This window comes from Suillus bovinus (genome assembly GCF_016758785.1).
Source record: "Suillus bovinus strain UH-Sbo-P2 chromosome Unknown EDB93scaffold_109, whole genome shotgun sequence".
Taxonomy (NCBI): Eukaryota; Fungi; Basidiomycota; class Agaricomycetes; order Boletales; family Suillaceae; genus Suillus; species Suillus bovinus.
The window spans coordinates 80,142-101,961 of NW_024542165.1; the positions used below are offsets into that span (position 1 = coordinate 80,142).

At 46.3% G+C, this 21,820-nt stretch overlaps 6 protein-coding genes across 6 annotated transcripts; 1 reads left to right on the forward strand and 5 right to left on the reverse strand.

Annotated features, from left to right (window-relative positions):
* Positions 1–1,021: 1,021 nt before the first annotated feature.
* On the reverse strand, positions 1,022–2,418 carry EDB93DRAFT_1108514 (uncharacterized protein; the record flags this gene model as incomplete). Its single annotated transcript, XM_041447849.1, has 7 exons — positions 1,022–1,051; positions 1,099–1,236; positions 1,277–1,327; positions 1,376–1,729; positions 1,920–1,994; positions 2,060–2,182; positions 2,401–2,418. The coding sequence occupies 7 exons, from the start codon at positions 2,416–2,418 to the stop codon at positions 1,022–1,024; spliced, it is 789 nt and encodes a 262-aa protein (XP_041301968.1).
* Positions 2,419–3,438: 1,020 nt separating this feature from the next.
* Positions 3,439–5,052, forward strand: EDB93DRAFT_88766 (uncharacterized protein). Its single transcript, XM_041457825.1, has 7 exons — positions 3,439–3,656; positions 3,707–3,825; positions 3,878–4,039; positions 4,109–4,184; positions 4,236–4,376; positions 4,424–4,608; positions 4,664–5,052. The coding sequence occupies exons 1-7, from the start codon at positions 3,590–3,592 to the stop codon at positions 4,934–4,936; spliced, it is 1,023 nt and encodes a 340-aa protein (XP_041301969.1). The 5' UTR covers positions 3,439–3,589; the 3' UTR covers positions 4,937–5,052.
* A 507-nt stretch (positions 5,053–5,559) lies between these two features.
* EDB93DRAFT_1181059 (uncharacterized protein) lies at positions 5,560–15,545 on the reverse strand. Its single transcript, XM_041450653.1, has 41 exons — positions 15,327–15,545; positions 15,195–15,263; positions 15,057–15,098; positions 14,480–14,995; positions 14,307–14,418; positions 14,067–14,259; positions 13,818–14,012; positions 13,568–13,766; positions 13,329–13,519; positions 13,020–13,274; positions 12,904–12,968; positions 12,828–12,855; positions 12,726–12,778; positions 12,011–12,671; positions 11,722–11,961; positions 11,453–11,663; positions 11,205–11,401; positions 10,299–11,154; positions 10,068–10,236; positions 9,939–10,012; positions 9,754–9,888; positions 9,518–9,633; positions 9,332–9,464; positions 9,254–9,278; positions 9,093–9,193; positions 8,559–9,034; positions 8,353–8,431; positions 8,243–8,302; positions 8,119–8,192; positions 7,935–8,063; positions 7,746–7,870; positions 7,517–7,625; positions 7,424–7,461; positions 7,061–7,372; positions 6,966–7,014; positions 6,899–6,915; positions 6,673–6,847; positions 6,202–6,549; positions 6,057–6,146; positions 5,837–6,002; positions 5,560–5,778 (listed from the first exon to the last, which is right to left on the reverse strand). Exons 1-41 carry the CDS (start codon positions 15,429–15,431, stop codon positions 5,695–5,697), a joined length of 7,272 nt encoding a protein of 2,423 aa, XP_041301970.1. The 5' UTR covers positions 15,432–15,545; the 3' UTR covers positions 5,560–5,694.
* A 117-nt stretch (positions 15,546–15,662) lies between these two features.
* EDB93DRAFT_1332144 (uncharacterized protein) lies at positions 15,663–16,950 on the reverse strand (the record flags this gene model as incomplete). Its single annotated transcript, XM_041455237.1, has 5 exons — positions 15,663–16,147; positions 16,206–16,393; positions 16,441–16,569; positions 16,628–16,703; positions 16,765–16,950. The coding sequence occupies 5 exons, from the start codon at positions 16,948–16,950 to the stop codon at positions 15,923–15,925; spliced, it is 804 nt and encodes a 267-aa protein (XP_041301971.1). The 3' UTR covers positions 15,663–15,922.
* A 625-nt stretch (positions 16,951–17,575) lies between these two features.
* On the reverse strand, positions 17,576–18,588 carry EDB93DRAFT_1256046 (ribonuclease III domain-containing protein; the record flags this gene model as incomplete). The annotated part of the gene is made up of 4 exons (XM_041453884.1): positions 17,576–17,629; positions 17,679–17,994; positions 18,043–18,499; positions 18,552–18,588. 4 exons carry the CDS (start codon positions 18,586–18,588, stop codon positions 17,576–17,578), a joined length of 864 nt encoding a protein of 287 aa, XP_041301972.1.
* An 813-nt stretch (positions 18,589–19,401) lies between these two features.
* EDB93DRAFT_1264221 (uncharacterized protein) lies at positions 19,402–21,729 on the reverse strand (the record flags this gene model as incomplete). Its single annotated transcript, XM_041454215.1, has 9 exons — positions 19,402–19,925; positions 19,985–20,049; positions 20,515–20,634; positions 20,693–20,880; positions 20,930–21,058; positions 21,117–21,192; positions 21,262–21,423; positions 21,480–21,598; positions 21,660–21,729. 9 exons carry the CDS (start codon positions 21,727–21,729, stop codon positions 19,751–19,753), a joined length of 1,104 nt encoding a protein of 367 aa, XP_041301973.1. The 3' UTR covers positions 19,402–19,750.
* Positions 21,730–21,820: the final 91 nt, after the last annotated feature.

The following is a 21,820-nucleotide window of genomic DNA, read 5'->3' on the forward strand; positions in this document are numbered from 1 at the left end:
AGCTTTCTCAGCGAGGACTTCGTGCTCTCTTTCCCCAAAATTCGGCAGCCCTTCCAGCTTCTTCGACACGTAAGTGCGGATGTCGTGCTTTGCGGTTTTGGGTGGAATGTCATCATCCATGGACATCCGTTGAATATGCTGAACCTTGGTAAACTCGGCATCGATATCATGCAGTGGGCGTGAGGTAACGATAAAGCGGATGTTATTTGGGAGTTTCGTGATTTCTTGAACATCCGGGTTTTGAAGCTTCCCGGAAAGAATGCGAAGAAGTTTACTCCGTGTTTTTGCGCTGCCACTTTCATCTAGCGCATCGATAACGATCACAACAGGGCCCACGATTGATTCAGAGAGCTTCCCCAGTGGTTTTGTCAGAAGCTTGTCCCATTGCTGAATGATATCTACGGTATTCTTGAGCGCATTATCGTTTTGAACTGCACTCGCCAAAGCTCGTCTCATCTGCGGATGACGATCAGCCAGGTCACGCGCGATGGTGGAGAAGACCTTTTCATGGCGGAGGTCAGCACTATGGCAGTCGAAACAGTAACAGGAGCCAAGCTTCCCCACGCCAATAAACCTGCTAGCAATTGTGTGAGCAATGGCTGTTTTACCCGTCCCAGCAGTGCCAGATAGCCACAGCACGCGTCCAGCGGAATCTCCACTTTTATTGATCCATTTCGTAATCTGAGAGATGATGTCCTTGCGGGTCCCTGGTAAGCATTGTTTCCCAATATCTAGCCCTGCGCCCTTTGCATAAGTCATCTCACTGAGGTTCAATTCATCAGCTGAATAGGTATGAGTGTTTGTCAAATCAGAAGTACGTTCGAATCCTTACTAGTACGGTGGACGAAGATTACCACTTCCCGATCAACTTGATCCCGGAAGTTTTGCATGAGTGTCTCCAGCTTGTCGATGTACGTTTGGATTGTACTATCTGTTTCCGAGAAAATGTTCTTTGCCAGTCTCTTCGCTATGATAGTGTAGAGAATTCAGAATGTGCAAAGCGTAACATTTTGTTCGAGACTCACGAAAGTCCTTGGTCCTCGAGTAGTCTCTAATAAAATGGGCACATTCAAGGGTCTGTTGAGAGATCTGGCCAACGATATCATGCATCGACGAAATTTGGCCAAGTGTCTCTTCCTTAAGCATGAAATCGTAGACTTCAGCCACTTTGTCGACAAGGCGAAGTACTGCTTCATCACGATCTACTTGAGCAAGAACAATCTGCACCGATAATGACTGAACAAGCGATATAAATGAAACCGAAATCAAAACATACTTTTGATGCGCAAGACAACGCGCCCAAAGCCATCTTCGCATATGGATGTATCTATAGAATAAGATCAGCCTGGTCCCCATGCAAAAGAAAGACTCATACATCCGCGATTTTCTCAATAACAGAGTCGAATATCCTGAGGGGTTTGAGATATGTGTTCTGGAAATCGCCTGCAGCATTGAGATACGCTGGTCCATCTCTGACTGTGGACAGCACTTTTGTCTCATGTCCGCCAAGTGTCTTGAGGTTATGTGTGTCTTCACGGGCAACTTGAAGTGCCACGGCCGCCGATTGGGCTTCAGCACCGTTATTCATATGAGACCGGGTGTTTTGAACCTGCGAGGCCACAGCTGGAACAACTCCTTCTTTCACATCAGGAGGCGTGCTCTGATCCTGCACGACCACTGATTTGGGAACAACGCCTTCTTTCGCAGCAAAAGGTGTAATTTTTAGAACCTGCATGACCATCAGAATTTGGCAAGAGCGCAGAAGCTGAAGCGTGAGTTTTAAACTACCTCAATATTCTGAGTCGATAAAGGGTCTTCATGGTTGATATTTTTGTCAGGGTTGCGACTGCGGGAACGTTTCAAGCGCTTGTATACAATGTCAGATTCCAGTACGGTTCAGCATCTTTACTAGTACCTACAGACAATCGTTCAATCATACCATCCTTAAACTTCAGTAGCAACTTGAACGAACGAGTTCTGCCACGGGGTATTGCCTGAAACGAGCATGCCAAGAGTCAATAGCATCAAGTGCGATAGATTTCAGAAAGGAGTCACGTACTGCCGAAGTTTCATTAGCTGCAATTGCATTATTGAAGGCTGTTGAAGGAGGATACGAGCTTGAACGTTTCATGCGAGACAGAAGTTCTTCGCTCATCCGGCGAAGGGGAGATTGTGTATGAGTCTGAACAAAGTATATAAGGGTGTGATAAGGGTGTGTAGCCTGAGAAGGATTTAACTAGGCATTAGAACGGGCGTCATGACGGAGTTCTGCGAGTTCCTTCAAGCTCGATATCATCAGCCGGTCACGTCGGATGGTGAATATTTGAATCATGGGTTTGATGGTGGCTTGATGTACCACTCGGATTCGGTCCAAATAAGCGCGCGCTAAAATGAAATTACCTTCAGAGCGCTCAGCATTCTGCAATTATGGCAGAAGTAAGCACGAAGAATTATCTAGTGCGACTGTCTCAGACCAGTCACGGTGAGCACGTAGTACTGAGCTTGAACGTTTGAACTTTGGTGCAGTGGGTGAACGGATGTAAATAAGCGCGATGACGTAAATTAACTGTCGCTCATTCCATGGTGCTGGTTGGCTTTTTCCTATCTAGTTCTGCCATCTGCTTGATCTAGGTTTCCATTCACACTACATAGTGGCCAGCTGTTTGGGATTGCGAAGTGTGCGATGTGACAACTCCGTGCAGCACACTTGCTATGAGGGTAAGGGATCCTCGTGAATTTGGATACAAACAGCTCCAAACTCGAGACTGTCTCCTGCCCGAAAGTGATGCACTACTCATATGCGCTTGATGTGCGCAGGTTCAATGGTGTGTATATCATACGAGCTTTAAGCAATTGCAGGAAGGCGATACATTACAGGAACGGTCTATGTAATACATCACTGATAGCATCATGGTTTATGGCAGACTCTGATATAACATCAACCTTGGACAATGTATCATTACCACAGACTCACAGTATAGCCTGACCTTGCATGTGAGCACGTCCAGCCTTGTACAGCTTTTATCACACACAGTAGTTTCAAAACGAATTTAGCTAAGTATTTCAACTGAGAACACCATCGTGTGAATTATCTTGTGACCCTGGAATTCTGCACCATCTTGCTTTAAGGTTGTTTCTTACGTTCCATTGGATTCAAACTCTATACCTAAGCTACATTTCTGCGAGTCGGGAGTTGTGCCAAGTTTTGCCCATGACCCGGTCGCCGAACGCAGGAAAACTCAGCAGCCAACAACACTACTTGGCGAACACCTCGAGTTACGTGTGAATCACAGGTGATTTTCCGAGCCCGCGGTAAGTCATCGATTCAACTATATAGACTCTAGAGCGACAACAAAATTGGACTAATCATGATCTACATGAAACTCCCTTACGGTAGCGGGAATAACCGAAGCTAATCATGGTAACGGGGAACTGCCTTCATCAACCTCTCTCTGATGGGCCATTATCATGATGGCACTTTGATAATCTCGTCCTTCTATATAATGATACATGCGTGGGGTTAACAAATATGCACCCGCACCTTCGTGCATCCACAAGTCTGTAGACAGTTGCAGATCTTATTTTTGTCATGGCTTCAAACATGCCATTGGATGCTGCGTGCTTACTGTCATTAGCACTGGAGGGCGTGACTTATGGTGAGCATTTCCTTCGTCCTATGCCAACCGAGCTAAAGTCACTTCCCTAGGTTTTTCAATCCTCATGTTTATCGGTACTATCTGGGCTTTGGCCTACAAACAGCGCATACAGGATGTCAGTCGCCCAATTATTGTGGTGGCCATCCTGCTGTTCATACTGAGTACCGCGGTAAGCGCTTCTTTCCTCTTATATATATTGCCATGGATTGACATTCCGAAAGCATATCGTCGTGAATATCATTCGTGTTGAAAATGGACTGGTGAAGTATCGCGACACATTCCCGGGTGGGCCAGTGGCGTTCTTTGCCGATCCTTCTCAATACACATTTATGATTGGGAATACATTATACATCTTGCAAACTTTACTGGGTGATGGGGTATTGGTGAGTTCATGCTTTTATAGCAGCTTAAATGCATCTGGGCTCACAGACAGCCGTCCGCTGACTCGAAAGATTTATCGATGTTATTTTGTATGGCAATCAGTCTTAATCATCGTCGTACCGAGCATGCTGTGGTGCAGTGCTGCAGGTTAGTTCGCGATCATGCTCACGAGTTATGTGTTTTCTGACGTTACATCAGTGTCTGGTGTTGCTATAATCTACACTTTTTCGCAAATCAAAAGTGACTCTGGTCAAATCTATGAAAACGAGCATGGGACGCCTGCACATTGGGTTAATGCATTATATGCCTCGACTATCGCAACAAATATGTTGAGTTCAGGTGAGCGAATTTTTGTGGACATGGTACCAAGGCCTAACAACATCTAGCGTTACTTGCGTATCGCGTCTGGATGATCGAACGCGATGTCTCTACAATTCGCTCTAGGAAGAACACCATGATGCCAATTGTGCGCGTGCTTGTGGATTCTGCTGTTCTGTACTCAATGGCGCTCTTGACCACATTGATCACTTATACGCGCTCGAACAATGGACAGCTTGTTATATACGAAATGGTGATTCCGTCATTGACATCTGTTATTTGACAAAGGCTGAACTTTGAACTACCAGGTTACGCCCATCATATCGATCGCCTTCTATATGGTCCTTATTCGCGTTGCAATCAACAGAAAACACAGTCATCTCTCGACTATAGGCCCGGGGATGACCGATGCAACAGACCCGGGCACTTTGCAGCATCCTATGCAGCCCTTGCAATTTTATAGATCCAAATTCACGCGTGATGACAATAAAGCAGTTTATGGAATGGGGATCGAAGGCGGGCCATCGATGTTCGCAGCAGAGTCCGGAAAGGGCTCCCTATCGAACTTGCAACCAAATTGAATGTGTCTTGTATGTCGTTTGTTTTGTATTTTCCCAGTTTTGTTTGTGCTTCTACATATCATTATGCTTGCACACAGCTCTCCAATATGTAGTCCGTTTTATTGTAATTATATTCCCCTGCTCACCAAAACTTTCGACGTTGCAATGTCGTGTACATTCATGTATTGCCCTGATCGACATTATGCTATTTGTGTCATAGGAACATCATTTCATTTTCAGGTGAGGATCAAAAATGACGCTGGTGGCAAAAAAAAGTTTCCGCTACCCCTGTAGTGGGCCTAACATACTGAAAAACGGCTCGCCTCCTTCGAACCTGTCACGATTAAGCTTGAAATGCAAGCCATTCTTCATTCTACACAATATCTTCGTCGAAACTGCTCGAACTTCAGAACTGCTTTCCCCCAATGTACTGCAGGTATCACCATGCAGGAGACACAATTGGCTGGCACAAGATTCCTCTCCTCTCCTCCTTTTAAGCACTTGCTTATATTCTCGAGGACAGAAGTGATGTCGGGGTTATGGCAGGGAGCAGGCGGCCGCTCTGGTGCCTTGGTACGCATATTTGTGTCGGAGGTGACAAATCTGTAGCGGGCAAATCGGACTATCTCCTTGAATCACGAATGTTTTCATCTGCTTACTCAGTATTGAATACTGTTAATTTTATATAATACAGCTTCACATCTGCTCGTAGAACTGTTGAACATCGAAGCATCTAGTCAAGACATCAAAACAGTCATTCTTGTATTCCTACCCCTGTCTCATGTTTCCTTCTCGCTAATGAGAAACCCTCTTGGCTTTGTGAGCGAATGAGCAATTCCAAGGAATGTCTCAGCAAGTTGAACCTGATTGCAAAATAATGTCAAGCAGGGTTTACATCTGACGTTGTATGAAATTGCTCACCGTATCTAAAGCTTCCGAGTATGTGGACGCAACAGTAGCTGCCGCAGAAGCAAAGGGGTCTCGCGGGGCGTTGTTTTGGGCTTCTAGAGCGATCTGGAACATTCTTCTCAATGAGGAAGAATATATATTTTGGCCAAAAGATACAGAGTGGAAGGATAATGGTTTCCTACATTCGAAGTCTGGAAATCAGTGAATCAAGAATGCAATAGCAACCACAAACCCAAGACGGACTGCAGCGCGGCACAAATCTTGAATGGTCTGGTCCTCGATGGGGCACTCGCCATCGGATAGAAATATAATTACAGGTGTTCTGTGGTATAAGCCCATGTAAATGTCTCGTAGACTGATCAATAATGGAGACTTACCTCTCTGTGCTCCAGTAGTGCTCCATAAGTAACTGGGCACGTTGAATGGCAGCAGTGAAGTTTGTGCCTATCGAAGTTTGATAACGTAACACAGCGTCTAGCAAGTCGTCAGGTGAGCTGGAGAAATCGTTGAACACAGCGTCCACAGTAGACTGATCAAACAGGATAACACTGTAGGAGTCTCGTCTGGCTGCTTGTTGACCAGCGACTGCTGCAGCTCGGGCAGACCAGAAGCCGTACAAGGATGACAAAACAGCGCCAAACCTATTGTTAGAGCTTCGAATAATTTTGTCCGAGACGGGGGTACTCCTCAGAGGTTGCCGATCTGTCGAACGCATGGAGCTAGATCTATCATTATAATCAGTCTGTGTTGTAATATTCAACATGTAGCATGTAATACCTATCTGCCACAAAGATTCTAGCGTGCATCGATGAACGGTCATGTTATGGAACAAAAGAAAAACGACTTACACGTGAAATGCTTGCTGCATCACCACCGGATTCCTACAAGAAAAAAAATGCCCGTCATTGGAGATGTATCCGAGGGTCGTTAGGGGGGCGTTTGGATCCATTGGAACGTGAAAGAGAGGCAAAGTACAAAAAGAGGGCTGAGCGGCATTTCCCTCTGCAATTGTGTGTTCAGGACCTGGCGTGAAAATGAGTAACCAACTAATATCACTAACTAAGATAACCTCACCGCTGCACATGGCATCACTGAATAGGAAATGTGGTCAGTGCCATAGACAACACATTGTAAAACCTACCATTTTGCGAAATTTGCTCGTTCTTCCCGAGAGTACGGATCTTTGAAGCCTGTGGACCTGAGATCAGCCAACATAATGACAACATGCCAACTCACCACTCCGTCGCCAGAAGAGATTGTGTGTCAAAAAGTCTTTGGGACGGTCCGGGGTTGGTGACATCCTCTTGGAGATATGCAGAACTTCAGGGTTCAATCTGCATGGGGCAGCATCTTGCGATCGACAGTAGTCAATGTGTACGTGTCTGCCCAATGTCTGGCAGACAATGTTGCACATCATCGGTGCACCCTCATCATTTGACGAGAAGCGACGGCCTTCGACCTCAAGACTTGTACCATCTGGGCCATCGATTGCCCATCGTGACGAAGACATGGATCCATGTCTGGTTTCGTGCTCTTGTTGCGGGTGACCTGATGTAATGGTTTGTGAAGCGTCACCGCTGATATATCAATGGTACCTACCGAGCGGCAATGTACAATAGTAGCCACAGTGCTCACATCTTAAAACACAAGAAAACGTAAGGAATGGCTATGGAGGGAGACAAAGATCCAAACCTTGCTCTGCAAAAATGCACCACTCTTTCGTCTAAACTATGATTGTGCTGACCTTCATGGACCGCCAGGCCTGGCGGTATCGGTTTGGCACATCTTAGTCGTTTAGCCACTATTTGGAGGGTGGTAAACGCCAGCATGAAAGGTAAGCGACTCGCACACAAACCTTGTGAATACTGTAAACAGTAAAGCGGGGTTGTCCATTAGCTGATAATATACCTACGACAAACACACCACGCCACCTTCGTGTACTGGAATGTCTCATGCCTTCCAGTGAACGTCGCCTCTATCGATTGTGGCGCAGTCTCGATTTCGCAGATGCCATCAGGCAATGCAATCCATGGGACATGGGTGTTCCTCCCTATAATGTCATGTAATTAAAGATTAAAAAGATACACAGTTTGGATGGTCATTAACACACCCGCAGAGATGAATAGCGCCATCCTGCAAGCCATGAAGATGGTTCGTACTCGCACAGAGTCTCTTGCAAAGTTGGCAGGGGAAAGAGCAAAGTCGAGCACCACAGTGGTGTTGGTCATGGTCCACGTCACTGCAGTATACAACATGGTAAATGTGGAGTTAAGCGTTCATAGCTGATGACTTACATTGGAGTGCCACATATACCACGGCAAGGTGGAGTTGATCCATCAGCCAACCGTAACTTTGACAGCTCACAAGACTAGACATATTCTAGCATGTACGAAAGGCCTGCCCAAGGATTAAACATACCTGACCGCAGGCATGGACAGTAGCAGCACACAGATGATCGTCTTCTACATGTCCGATCACCTAAATAACGAGTTCAGAGCCTTTCTAACCATGGTGGAGATCAATCTCACCTTTGTACATTCATCTAGACATCCTTGTCTTCCGAAGAGTTTGCAAACTTGACCACAGAGATGGGCGTTCACAATACACCTAGAAAGGGCAATCTCATGTGAGCTCGTGTGAGGATGTAGTCTTGAAAAACTTTCATGTGATTGCCTGGATGTCCCGCTCTGAAAGCATATTAATCATTTAATGAGAAGTGCAGGTGACGACTCACGACATCGTACAAGCCTTGGTCTCTCCCGATGATGCACAGAAATCGCAAGAATGTATGCATTCATGAGAAGTCTGGCAGTCATGCTGTCCGTCATGCAATCTGCTCTGGATGCAGAGCAGCTCGCAGCTTGCACATTTCAGCTTGCACAACTGCAAGTTGCTCTTCAAGTCTATTGTTGCACTGCCAAACGTTCTCATGAGCTCGCCAATACTTGCTTGCTCACTTGGAAAGCGAGTGACATTCAACAATATCCACTTGCGAACGTGAGCGACACGCAGATTGATCAGATTATCGATATGAGCAGTCAAATTCTCGACCCAAAGAACATCTGACATGTGCTGGCGAGAAGTATGGTCTTTCCAAGCACAAGACAGGACGTGCAGAGCGGCCTCACGAGAAGAGGACTGCTGCCCCCCCGCTAATGAGAACTCCGATGCAGTATCAGGCATGTCGATTGGGACACCGTCATCCAGGTTCTATATAAACATCACGTTTATTGTGTGTCAAACAAAAGATAGTAGGAGCGTTTCATACCTTCAAAGGTTCTGGACAAGGATCAACCTCTTGCAGTCCAAACGCCAGAGCATTGGGCAACATGACCGAAAGAAGCTGTGCTCGATGCGAGGCCATCGATTCTGTGGTACATCGTTCATCAACTGAACTGTTTGGTTGTTTCTGAATCCAAGATCACGCACGTGAGAGAGCGCCCCAATCATTTGCCTGTAGATGTTCGAATCAATACCCTCACAGATTGTACGATGGCCAAAATGTACCTTCAGTTTTGCCATCAAGGTCTTCATCACGTGAAGAAACTCTCCCGCTGTACTATGAGTGAGTTTCTGTTTGTCCAATTGACGCTTAAGAGCTGGAAACAGCTTGTAAAATTCTTGCGACTCAATCACCGGCCTACAAAACGATAAAGTTGATCGTGAAAATACACACAGAAACACTGCGCATACCATGGAATTATATTTAACTGTCCAGCGTGGAGGCGAGAAATGAAGTTGGCTTCTTGTTCATCCTGGACAATCTTTTGAAACTTGAGAGCGAACCTAAGTGTGAACTTAAGCATGCGCTCATCAGGACATGATTATAAACGAACTCTTTAGCTATATCAACTTTGTCTGAATCCACGACGTCCTAGAGTTGCCAAGTTCAGCAATATGAAAAGCGACTGTCAAAAGGGGGAAATCACCTTGATGATGATCACTAATGTTGATTGAAACAGATTCGGGTTAGTTGCTGGGTCTAGGACAGTTGCACTCGACTGGAATGACTGAAATAGTCCTGTAATATCGCGGCTCAAGGCGAAGTTATTCCGGAATAGCACCTATGAAGCAAGGTCAAGCGCCCATTTACAGCGTGAAAGGGGCATCAAACCAAGTTAGAGATTGCTGTATTGAAAAGGACAAGCAAAGTATCTTCTTGAGCTGAACGCTCAATACTATGGACACCTTTTGGGTGAGGATATCAACACGTTATATTGCAATCATGACTATTTTGACATGCCTTCGAAATCCAAAGCAACCACAAGGACATCTTGGGTCGGAGTCACTGACATCCATACTCCTTCTGTTGTACGCATCGCTGATCCAGCAAAAGATGTGTCCATGAGGTGGTTCAAGGAAAAGCTTTTCCCTACTGATTGTTCGCCCATAGATGAAACGACTTTGACAGGCTTGAGATTATATCGGACGTTAATAGGCTTAACAAATCGTAGGGCAATCATAACATCCGCACCTTTTTGGCCATGTATGACTGGAACAAAGATTCATACCAACCAAAGGACAGGTGATCGACGATGCGGTTGACATCCGCACCGAGAAGGGACTTTTCCAGCTGAGTGGAATACACCCCATCCTTGAGCGGAATGAAGCGATTTTCCATTGTCACAGCGATCTGGATAGGAATGAGGCAGAGAAACTCTGCAAGCCACTCCCCAGCACGAAATTTTGACACGCTCCACTCGACACCTCCAAGGTGACTATCATGAAAAGCAGAGTATGCTGTTGAAGAAACATCAATTCTCTTGAGAAGATTGCCAGTTGGCTTCTTTGACGTCCTTTCAAAGGTTGAAATAAGATCGTGGAAGTGCGGTACAAATCTATGATAGTCTTGTCCTGTAATGAACACCAGCGTTCGCTGACACCTTTGACTAGATGAAGTGATTGTTTCTCGCTGGATGGCACTGAGAACCGGAAAGCGCGTCCACACTTCGGCGTGACAATCAATGAGGCAATTGTGGGCAGTGATATTCCCTGATTTTGTATTTCCCGCTCGGGTGCCCCTTTCTTTGAAGGTGAACTCTGTTGCTCTCCGGGTGATGTCAAGAGCAATAGATCGACATAATCGTGTGTCAATGTCAAGTGTGACCAAATGCACGATATTCCGACTAGTCAGTGACGTCAGAAGTAGTGGCTGGTCCAATGGAAGATCGGGGATCTCGAGTAGGATGCCATCCGTTGAGCCAAACGTGCTCCAGTGGTGGGCGGTTAGTGTCAAGTCAGACCCGCGGACATGAGACACGATTAAGCAAGAACCATCTGGAGTCGAATAAACTGCTGTTGGAATCTGGATGAGATTGAGCGTCGCAGGTCTATGATATATAAATTAGATATTTTCATTCTTGTAAGCGTAAAGCCTGACCTAAACTGCATAGTCGTCAGGGAGTAAACTCTGGCCTGTGCTAATGTATCAACGAGCAGCAATTCTTCCCCACCGTATATGAAACATGCGTGCTTGATAGAGGTACCTTCAGGATACCATTGTGTCAAATTGATTGCACTGCCGTTGGCCTGGAAACCGACACGGTTATCGTCGTGAATGAATATGTGCAGCAAAAGCTGGTGACAGGTTTGTCAGGCGCATCCTAGCAGATTCCTAGTAGAACGAACTTTCTCTGTGGCAACAACGCTGAGCACACGCTTAGACTCATCGAAAGCTAGAACAAATTTGCCAATCTTGTTGCTATTCAGCTTTTTCCCGTGACTGCCGTGAGCCAAGGCGCCCTCAATAGCAGTGAGGTGTTCCAGGTACACCGTTAAGTTTCCAGACAGATCAGTCGTCGCAAGCAAAATCTTCTCGCCTGGAAGCAGTTGCGCTCTCCTGGGATTAACAGTGTGCGTCAGTTACATGTATGAGTTGAATTGCCAAGGGCACATACACTACAGAATGACCTAGAGGTAGCTTGAACGTGAACGAATTCCTGAACTTTGGTGAAGGAATTGTACTCGAATCTAACTGTAAGGAGTGTAAATCCTGCGCTGTCAATTCCATGGGATGGACTGTAAATTTCAGCTTCGGTTGCTCAAGATATTCCCTTGAACCAGTTATTTGCACCGAAGACGCTGCTAGAGACAAGAACCCTCGCCCATCCTCAATGGCATTGATAAGAGAAGTATGCCTACCAATTTATGAATGTGGTGAGGTAGAAACGCAGCAAAATCACTTACGAATGAAAACCCATCTCTGAATGGGCGTTGAAGGAAGCGATTAACCTCTTTCGTGATTGGGCCAGTTGTTGATCTTCGCTGCTGAGCGCTTCCTGACGAACCCGGGCAACACATTTACTGATTTGTATGTGCAGCGCCGAATGAGTCAAAATTGTTGTTTGCATCATCAGAAGTGACCTGAAGTGCGCCAACGCAGCAGCCCTGGTACATGCGACGACCTTTTTCATGACAGGTAGCTTCTCAATGTCATCCAACTCAGCGAGGAATTGAGTGTCACTGGTTGCAGATGCAGCAGCCTCGGCGTCGTTGAATGTCTTATCGACGAACTGAGAGCCCTCCCCAGATGAGATGAAGAAATTAATGCTATTCAAAGTGGTGCTCATCAATCCCTTTGGCCGTTGATGTGGGGCAGCACTTCGTCCTATCATCCTGACGGATTCCCTGACGTGTCGTATGTCCTTGTGAAGAATTGCATTTGAAAAATCTTCATCTTCCATCTTGACGTCGGGAAATTGGCGAAGTAGGCTCTGAGCGACATAGATTCGTTCCTTGTAGCTTTTGAAATCGCGACTGTTAATCTTCTCGATGGACAACTTTTGCACTGTGTGACGAAGCTCATCCCCTATTTCTGGATATAGCTCAACGATAGTTGAAAGTTGATCTAGACACTCTGTCACTATGACGCAACTTCACTACATAGACAGATAAATAATACCTTGGACCTCGAAGCTATGCTGCACACTCTCCATGAAATGAGGGGAAGAGCTACTGAGTAAATGAATCAGAAACGGTTGAGGCTATTTCAAGCGCGACTCACGAAGGAGCAGTAGCAGGTTTGATCGGTCCTGGACAGAATGTTATTATCAAACACGTTGATTGCACAGATGATATACCTTGAGTTGCATAGCAGCCCTGCTCGTCTTTGGTAGAGTAGGGGAAGGAATCATAGGTGAAGGTACTGAAGCGATCGAGTTAAAGATACAAAAGAGTGATGGGAAGGGATGCTCACGGAAATTTCTGAATAATGGCGTCAACCAATGCCCAATGGAAAATGGGAGTAAGAAGAGATGAGTTGTCCTCCAACTTCTTCCTAGTTCCGGCCTGTGTCGCTGTACTGCAGGCATAGACATTCGATGAAATATTAGCTGACTCCTGCTGCCACTCGTTGCATAATTGCGGAAAGCGATCCCGAAGGCCTGCATCCAGTAAAAGATGCAATGCGTTGACATCCAAGTTCTCGTTTATCCGCAAACTGTCGGTGCACCTGAGGAGGCATTGATTTTGAATACAGGAACTAGCTACAAAGAGAAACACCTACAACCAATTGCTTAACTGGAGGCGAGTAATGGACTTGCGTGTCCACTTATCAGTGATCCGCCTGGCAGGTAGATAGCTGCTCGTCATGAACCCTTGAGTAGTCTCGCCGTGCAATAACCAGGGCTTATGTGGTCCAACATTCCCTGTTACCTCCGAGTGAGCCTGGGGCATGGCTATGTGACTGGATGCAGCCTACGTGCAGTTGTCAGCACTGCACCAGTCACGATCGATTGGGCAAACCTTGAATCCAGGACGCGGCTTTATGGCTTCTTCCTGTTCGTTGGTTTTCCTGACTTCAAATGTGAACATTCTGTCGTGCTCATCCTGATTTTCGTCCATTTCCATGGTGTTTTCGCCTTCCTGTTCACACCATACAATGGAACGGGCATGCTCAGGGGAGATGAGCGCCTTGACTTGATCGCATATTGTCGTAAGGTATCTAATATCGTGTCAAAAATGCTTAGTGAAAATCAGGGAGGATTTGACAAACCGCATGAAGGTTACACGAGTACGTTTCACGGATGAAGGAGCTGAGTCATCCCAAGTGGCATCCTCGGGCCAGTAGACAACGAACACTTGTTCGTCGGAGGTAGCTTCACAATTTGTTCGAACAATGTAAAGTCCAGAACGAAGGTTTGGTTTGGAAACACTGGACTCGCTGTGGTTCGCGACAAGCTGGGCTGCTCTACAAGAAAGGTTTATGAGGATGTCAATTTGCAGCTGGAAAGCACGATCTCACATGTGGTCGTCGACGACACCAAGAGCCAACAAGAGTCGTACTATTTCCTCTTTGCTCCCATAGATGCCGATGGGCTTCATGATCAAGCTATCGAGCGCGCTGAAGTCGACATTCGTCATAGACACATATGCACCAGGACAGATGGCATTAATGAATGTCCGGAGTGAGTCCTGTGCGATGATAATTTTATCCACTAGGAACAATCAGCGAAGAAAGGCTCAGAAAGGAAAATGGAGTCACCTAGCCCACCACTCCCTCGTTCACTGACCAAGTCCAGGACCCGGTACATCGATTTGATTGACTGGACAAGGTCACGGACATCATTATCCAGAAGGGAGTCTTCTGCATCCGTCTAAAAAAGAACGTGGAAATATCAGCCTACATCACGAGGATCACGAGGGAAATATACTTACAGAGTCTTCTCCGTTATCTGATTTTGCAGATAGATACACATCATCATCTGCATCCTCGGACACAGGGGGCTTGTCTGTCTGAAGTATTTGATCGCCTTTCAATGAGTGTGCTTGTGATGCAGAGCGAGCATCTTTGTCCATCTCGTCAAGGAGATGCGGATAGGAAAGTGAATCAGATGAGATAGTTTTTGTACTTTGTGTCGAGCAAGATGTGGCGGGTAAGGTAGAAACATTGTGATGCTGACTCGTAAATTGGTCCAAGCTGGGCAATTCAATTTCTGTATGCGGCATTCCAAGTATATTCATATGATCTGCGGCCTCATCTGCAGCTCGACGTTCCACGCCCACTAATTGGAGACTAGTACGTTCTTCTATACCAGAGGTGATATTGTGAACCTGCGTAGCTACTGATTGGAGACCAGCGCCTTCATCAACACAAGAGAGGGTATGATGAACATGTGCGACTATCGGTTGAGGAACAGCATCTTCTTCCACAACAGAATGCTCATCCTGAAGCTGAGTGACCGCCATAATTTAGAGACAATGCAAAAATTGAAGCGAAATTTCAAGCACCTACCTCGGGATGCGGAGATAATGATGCACCTTCAAGTTTAACTGCCTTGAGCAGAGTCGTAGCTGCGGGAAAGTCTGAAGAACTATTGATTGTCTCAGTGCCTGATTGATTACAGTACAGATCAACTCCTCATCGACTTACAGAAAATTTTCTAGTTACACCTTTCTTGACCCTCTGTAGCAATTGGCGAGTGTTACTGCGAGGTGTCGCCTGGAAGTTCATGTCTCAATAGTCAATATGTCAGCATCAAGCTTCAATTTCAAAGTTCCTTACGAAGGTTTCACCAACTGCAGTTGCATCGCTGACAGCAGCTTCTACTTGCAGAGGAGATTGTAGCCTCGAAGATCTCCTTCGAGAATTGAATACATCTTCGTTCATCGCGAAACAGTAGTTGAAGGCGTATCAATCAGGTTTCAGCTAGTAGTAGGTGGGAGAAAAGTGGCGAGGATTGAGGCTTCCAGTTCCATAAGCTTGAAGCGCCTACGCCGTCACTGATCATCAGCAGCTGAGCACTGCCACATCTGAACTTCGTGTCATGTGACAATGGACCAACTTGAAGTAGCACGTTCTATCACCGTCGCCGAGCACTTTCCCACAATACAGTCTTAAGTTGTCCTCTGATGGTAGACCGAAACAAATCGTAACTTTGTGAATCATCTGTACGTGTAGATCCGCATCTCACACTTGCGAGTCGGCCATATATCATGATGCTGCAAACTCTGTTGCCCGCTCAGCCTGCATTATTTATTACTAAAGCTTCTCAAAAAATCAGGATAGCCGCTATCGTCACTTTCAGTTTGGATATTCGCTCACAAAAGATACAATCCGTAGAATAAGCCCTTATGCTCTCCCTCCGATTTCGTTCGCACCTACTTCGCTAATGCACCTGACTGAACATTCCCTACTTCGCACGCTGAAGTATTAGGTGCAAATTGTGGCAGTTGGACCTGCAGGGGTTGCATAGGATACTGTTGCATGTTGCCTATATATTCCGTCTCGGTGATCGCGCCTACAGTCAAGAGGTGACTGCGATGTCTACTGATGGCGACGCGGATAAGGACCATGTAGAAGGCGATCGATATTATCGGCACCACCTAGTTCAACGCTGGCATCTCAGTATGTTTCAATATCAGGCACTAAAAGAGGGACTACCATGTCCACCACAATATATACTCCATTGTTCGAACAGAGGAAACAGATTAGTACAGCGATAAGTGCCACAGAGTACAAAATGGCGGCATCCACGAGCACGTGCACTATTGGCATCATGGTGCCCTTCCTACTAGCGCGAGTTCTAGCAACCTCGCGTTCGATCGTCCATATTCGATATGCCAGTAATCCTGGACACATGAGAATCTCCATATCGCGTGATTGCAGACAAGCTTACCCGTACTCAATACATTAGTTGCAATTGTCGAGACCAAGAATGCCTTGATCCACCTTGCAATTTCGCGGAGGAAGGGTGTAGTACTGGACTGAAATTGCGAACTATTGTAGAGCCCATAGGTGCCAGTGACTACGAGGCAGTATCAGATCGCACAGGTTCCTCAAACTGAGTATCATTGCAGCCTTACCTGCGGCGCTACACCACAGCATGGCTGGTACGATGATAACCCGGACGGATTGCCAAACAACATAGCAGCGATAAATCTTTTATGAAGAAAGGCACTTCAATGAGCCCTGAGAGTGGCAGACGAGTATATGAACGTACCACGACCCCATCAGCAAGTAGCGTTTGGAGGAAATATAATACGTCTTTGATCACATAGGTCTCTTGGGCAAGTCTGCGAAGAACGCCACCGGCCCGCCTGGGTATGTGTTGCGATACTTCACCAGTCCATTTTCCGCACGAACAATGTTCGTGACGATGTGCTCGGTGAATGTCAGCAGATGCCATGCCATAGACGTACAAAGCAACAAGGACTCACTGCAGTACTCAATAAAAATAATAGGATAGCCACTATGACGATTGGGCGATTGATGTACCGCACATGGTGTTCATACGTCAAAGACCAGACGGTGCCAATAAACATGAGCAAAGAAAATCCTGGGGAGGTGAGTTGACTCTAGACAAGAAAACGTGATGTGCGATACTCACCGTATAAAATGCCTTCGAGCACTACTGACAATAAAGCACCCTCGTCGAACGGAATACCACCTGAAGCTATTGGGAAAACTGGATGTGCAGTGGTATGTGCATCCTGTTATATAGAAACAAATCTAATCTGTCAAGTGGAGCTTATTTCAAAGAAAAGCGGCGGTTCCAGAGTTTTGCTTCGGGCAAGATTTTAATTGAAATGAGAGTTATGCGGTAGATTCGTCCGACCCTAAGTGTTGATCGATCGATCTCAAACCCTCTCACCTCCTATCGCGCACTATCTTCCATGTCCGCTTGTAGGACCAGCTGGTCGTGCCAAAGGTAGTTCGTTATGCTGCTCTCGCTCAGATTGTACGCTATTTCAATAATATTGAGTTCTGTACGCTCGCTGCTCGAGATACAATTAAGAATCTACCAACGAACTTTACGAGTGCCCTACGGTGACGATAGCTCCCTTTTCGTTTGCAAATCTTTCTTTCTAATGCGGAGGGCTCAGCTCCAATGCCAATCAGTTCTCTTGTTCCCACCAATGTCCGAGTCCTGCAACGTCCGATGGCAGCAAAGCCCTTTTCGGTCTCATCAGTGAGCTTCAAGGGAGCCTTGGTATCGTCAGCGACGATAGCCTCTGCTACTTCTGGGAGAGGCAGCGGCCAGGTCCCGCATGCAATTGCACAACTTTTCAAGAGACTTGTCAAATGTTGGGTCAGCCAAGACAGTGCGTGCACGTTCCGCTGCAAGACCTTTCGACAAAGACAGGTTGGTGCGTGGCCGACAACAACTACGTCATGCACGACCACAGAAACGCTATCATTTCGCCGGAGCTCGGGATTGCTCTGTGTCTTCCTGAAAAAAGAGTCACGAGGGTCCTACAAGCATATCCAGGAAACTCACTGGAAAGATATCCGCCTGCATCCCGCTGCAGCTGCCCAGACCATCAACTCAGACACAGGGTCGCGAGGAAGATCTGTCGTGAGGACTTCCAACACATCGCTGATGACCGCTTCGACTATGACCGCTGTTTTCTCAAAGTCGAAACGGGTGTCAACTAAGACTGCTCCAACAATACTTTCCAGCACGTTACTCAGTGCTTTCGGCGGATCATATTTCCATCCCTTGCTGATAGTATCTTCAGGGGAGAGAGACGTAAGCAAAGGAACGTGTGTTGTGATCGCAGTGCTTAGTTCAGCATTGTTGACAAGCAGATGCTTGTGAATCCCGAGCCGTCTCACAGCGACAGAGGCTAAGGTTGGCCCGCATACAGCGAGCGAGCGAGCAGCTGATAGTTGACCTGAGGTGGCTTCAGGGAACTTGTTGAACAAATACTTCATGACGACGAGGTCAATGACAGCTTAGCAGATCATCAGTTACTGGCTCAGAAGCGAGGCATCGAGTTTGCTCACCATCACACAGGAATTCCTTATACAATCTCGTAAACATAGGGTTTTGTCACGTACTACAGTGTACGAAGCACTAGAGTGCCGTCTCTATAGGGAGCTTAATTGTACGAATTTTTTTGCTCAATGAAAATTCTACAAGGAAACAAGCAAAAATAAGCAATTTTTCGAAATTTCCCATTTTGTTTCAAATTTTTCCGTCGGAAAAAATTTACCCCATGCTCCATATACCCTGTTCATCTCCCCGAAACCCTGTTCATATTACCATATGCCTCCTGTGACAAAGAAAGCTGCTCAAGCAAAGAAGCAACGAGCCGACTGTCGTAAATTCAGCTCTTTGCCATCACCTCAACCAGAACAGGGGTCAGACTCAGAGTATGAGCCTGGCTTTAGTGGGGAGAGCGAGGTTGAGGCAGATGATATATCTGGGTCCATTGTTGCCCTACAGAGCCTCTATGGCATGTTTTTACCTGCAAATCTTCGAGCCAAGGACAATAATTTAACTGGGTCTGATGGAGAACCACAGGTGAATGTCTCCGAATTTCTATTATCTATAGAACGTCAGCAATGCTTACCATCAAGCCTGGTGTCAGCGAAAGAAGCAGAAAATTGTAAATAGGCCAGCTGTTTACCGGGGAAACTCTCGGACATCTCAATGGAGGATGGGCTCATGACAGAGATTTTGGCCTCACTGGATGCCGAAACTGCAAGCAGAGGGCTTCTGTAGATTGTATTTACCATCTGCTTGCTTGTATACCTGCTCAGTTACCCATAAATACCATTTCTTGCAACATGTTTCAAATTTCGTCGGAAATTTTTTCAACCCTTCGATTTTCAATATTCGAACGAGGTAGCCTTAATCTACAAGTCAAAAGAATGCATTTGCGCTACTCTACGGTACAAAGCAGTCAAATTTCGAGGACTAGATACATTTTTGAGTTCGGGCTAATCCGAGAGGTCGGAAAAGTGCTTCGTACACTGTAGGGTAAAGAGCTGACCTCGCAGGCCGTTAGGACACGGCTGACCTTGCGAACTGTTGGTTCATAGCAACTTAAATCCGCAGACCGCTCGAAGACAAACCAGTCGTTGTACTGGAAGTATTGCCAGGAAGCAGAACAGGAAAGCCAATGACACGATATTTCCGGGTAGCACAGATAACCTGCTGCCTACAAAGCTCTCCAGGAGGTATCACATACTTTGAGATGTCATCGAAATTGAACAGAACGCGACTGGAGGAAGAAGAGCGCTGCTGAGGCGACGGAACGTTGAGAGAACTCGCACGTCGACCACCATGAGAATTGACAGAAGGACTTGACCTTCGCGACAGCGTTACGACCGATTCCAAGGTTGCAGCTATCGACGGCGAAGGGGAAGAGGTGACTGTTGAACGATACCACGTCAGTAGATAGCTAGGAATAGGCTCTAGAGTAGTGACATACCTAACACCAATAGTGCTGATATAACTCTCGGTGTACGTGTCGTCTGCAAGACGGAGGAGACAGGACTGTTGAATGATACAAAGTCAGTAGATATCAATGGTTCCATGAGGGAGTACGGCAAAGATATGATAGCTTTGGGTTATGAAAGAAGGGGGATACAAACAAACGATATATCGTGCGACTGTCGACGACGGCCTCACGTCTATAAAGACGCTAGACACGAAGACCGCCTCCAATGCAATGCCAGAGCACAACGGCTCGAGGTTCCCATAAGGAACTCCAGCAAAGACATGGTAGGTAGAGAAAATAGAAGAGTAATACGAACGAACGATAGCGACATACCTAATACCAATATTAGTACTGATATAATTTTCAGTGTACCTGTCATCTGCGAAGCAGAGGAGAAGAATATTGGTTTGCACTTCTTCCTCGATTTACGTAAGCACACGAGGAAAAAGTGCCACGTTTTACTGGTCACGTGAAGTCCAATGTCACTACTGGGCAGCTGCGCATGGGAAGGGGAGGCTTACCACTCGAGGCATTGAATTTATCCTTGTAAATAATAGGTCCAGAAGTTCGAGCAGTATGTGTCGATTGATGGCGATGCGAATAAGCACCATGTAGAAGGCAATCGATATGATCGGTGTCACCTAATTCAATACTGGCAGCTCAGTATGTTTCAATATCAGGTAGTGAAAGAGGGATTACCATATCCACCATAACATATACTCCATTGTTCGAGCAGAGGAAACAGATCGATGCAGCGATAAGTGCCATAGAGTACAAAATGGCAGCATCCATGAGCACGTGCACTATTGGCATCATGGTGCCCTGTGTACTGGAGCGAATTGTAGCGACATCACGTTCGATCGTCCATATTCGATATGCCAGTAATCCTGAACACATCAGAATCTCTACATCGCGTGCTCGCGGAAACAAGCTTACCTGAACTCAATACATTAGCTGCGATTGTCGAGACAAAGAACGCCATGACCCACGTTGCAAGTTCTTGGGAGAAGATGCTAGTACCGGACCCGGATTGCGAAACATTGTAGAGCGCATGGACACCAGTGACTATGAGGCAATATCAGATCGCACAACTTCCTCAAGCTGAGTATCATTGCAGCCTTACCTGCGGCGCTACACCACAGCATGCCTGGTAGGATGATAACCCGGACGGATTGCCAAACAACATAGCAGCGATAAATCTTTCATCAAGCAAGGCACTTCAATGAGCCCAGAGGATCCTAGAGTGGCAGACGAAGATATGAACCTACCACGACCCCATCAGCAAGTAGAGTTTGCAAAACATATATCACATCCTTGATCACATACGTTTCTTGCGATATGTCTGCAAAGAATGCTACCGGCCCGCCTGGGTATGTGTTGCGATACTTCACCAGCCCATCTTCCACACGAATGATGTTCACCACAATGTGCTCGGTGAATATCAGCAGATGCCATGCCATACACCTAAGAAGCAACGAGGACTCACTACAGTACTCAGTAACAACAGCAAAATAGCAACTATGATGATTGGGCGATTGATGTACCGCACGTGCTGTTTGTAGGTCAAAGACCAGATGCTGCCCATAAACATGAGCAACGAAAATCCTGGAGAGATGACTTGACTCTAGCTTGCTGGAGACGAAAAAATCCGATGTGCGATACTCACCATCTAAAATGCCTTCCAGGACTGCTGACATTAAAGCTCCGGTATCGAATCCGATATCATCTGAAGCCATGGCAAAAAATGGGATATGTGTATGTGCAGCGTTGTGTGCATCTTCATCAGTTTTGTACACCCGTTATATAGAAACGATTATGTGATATGAT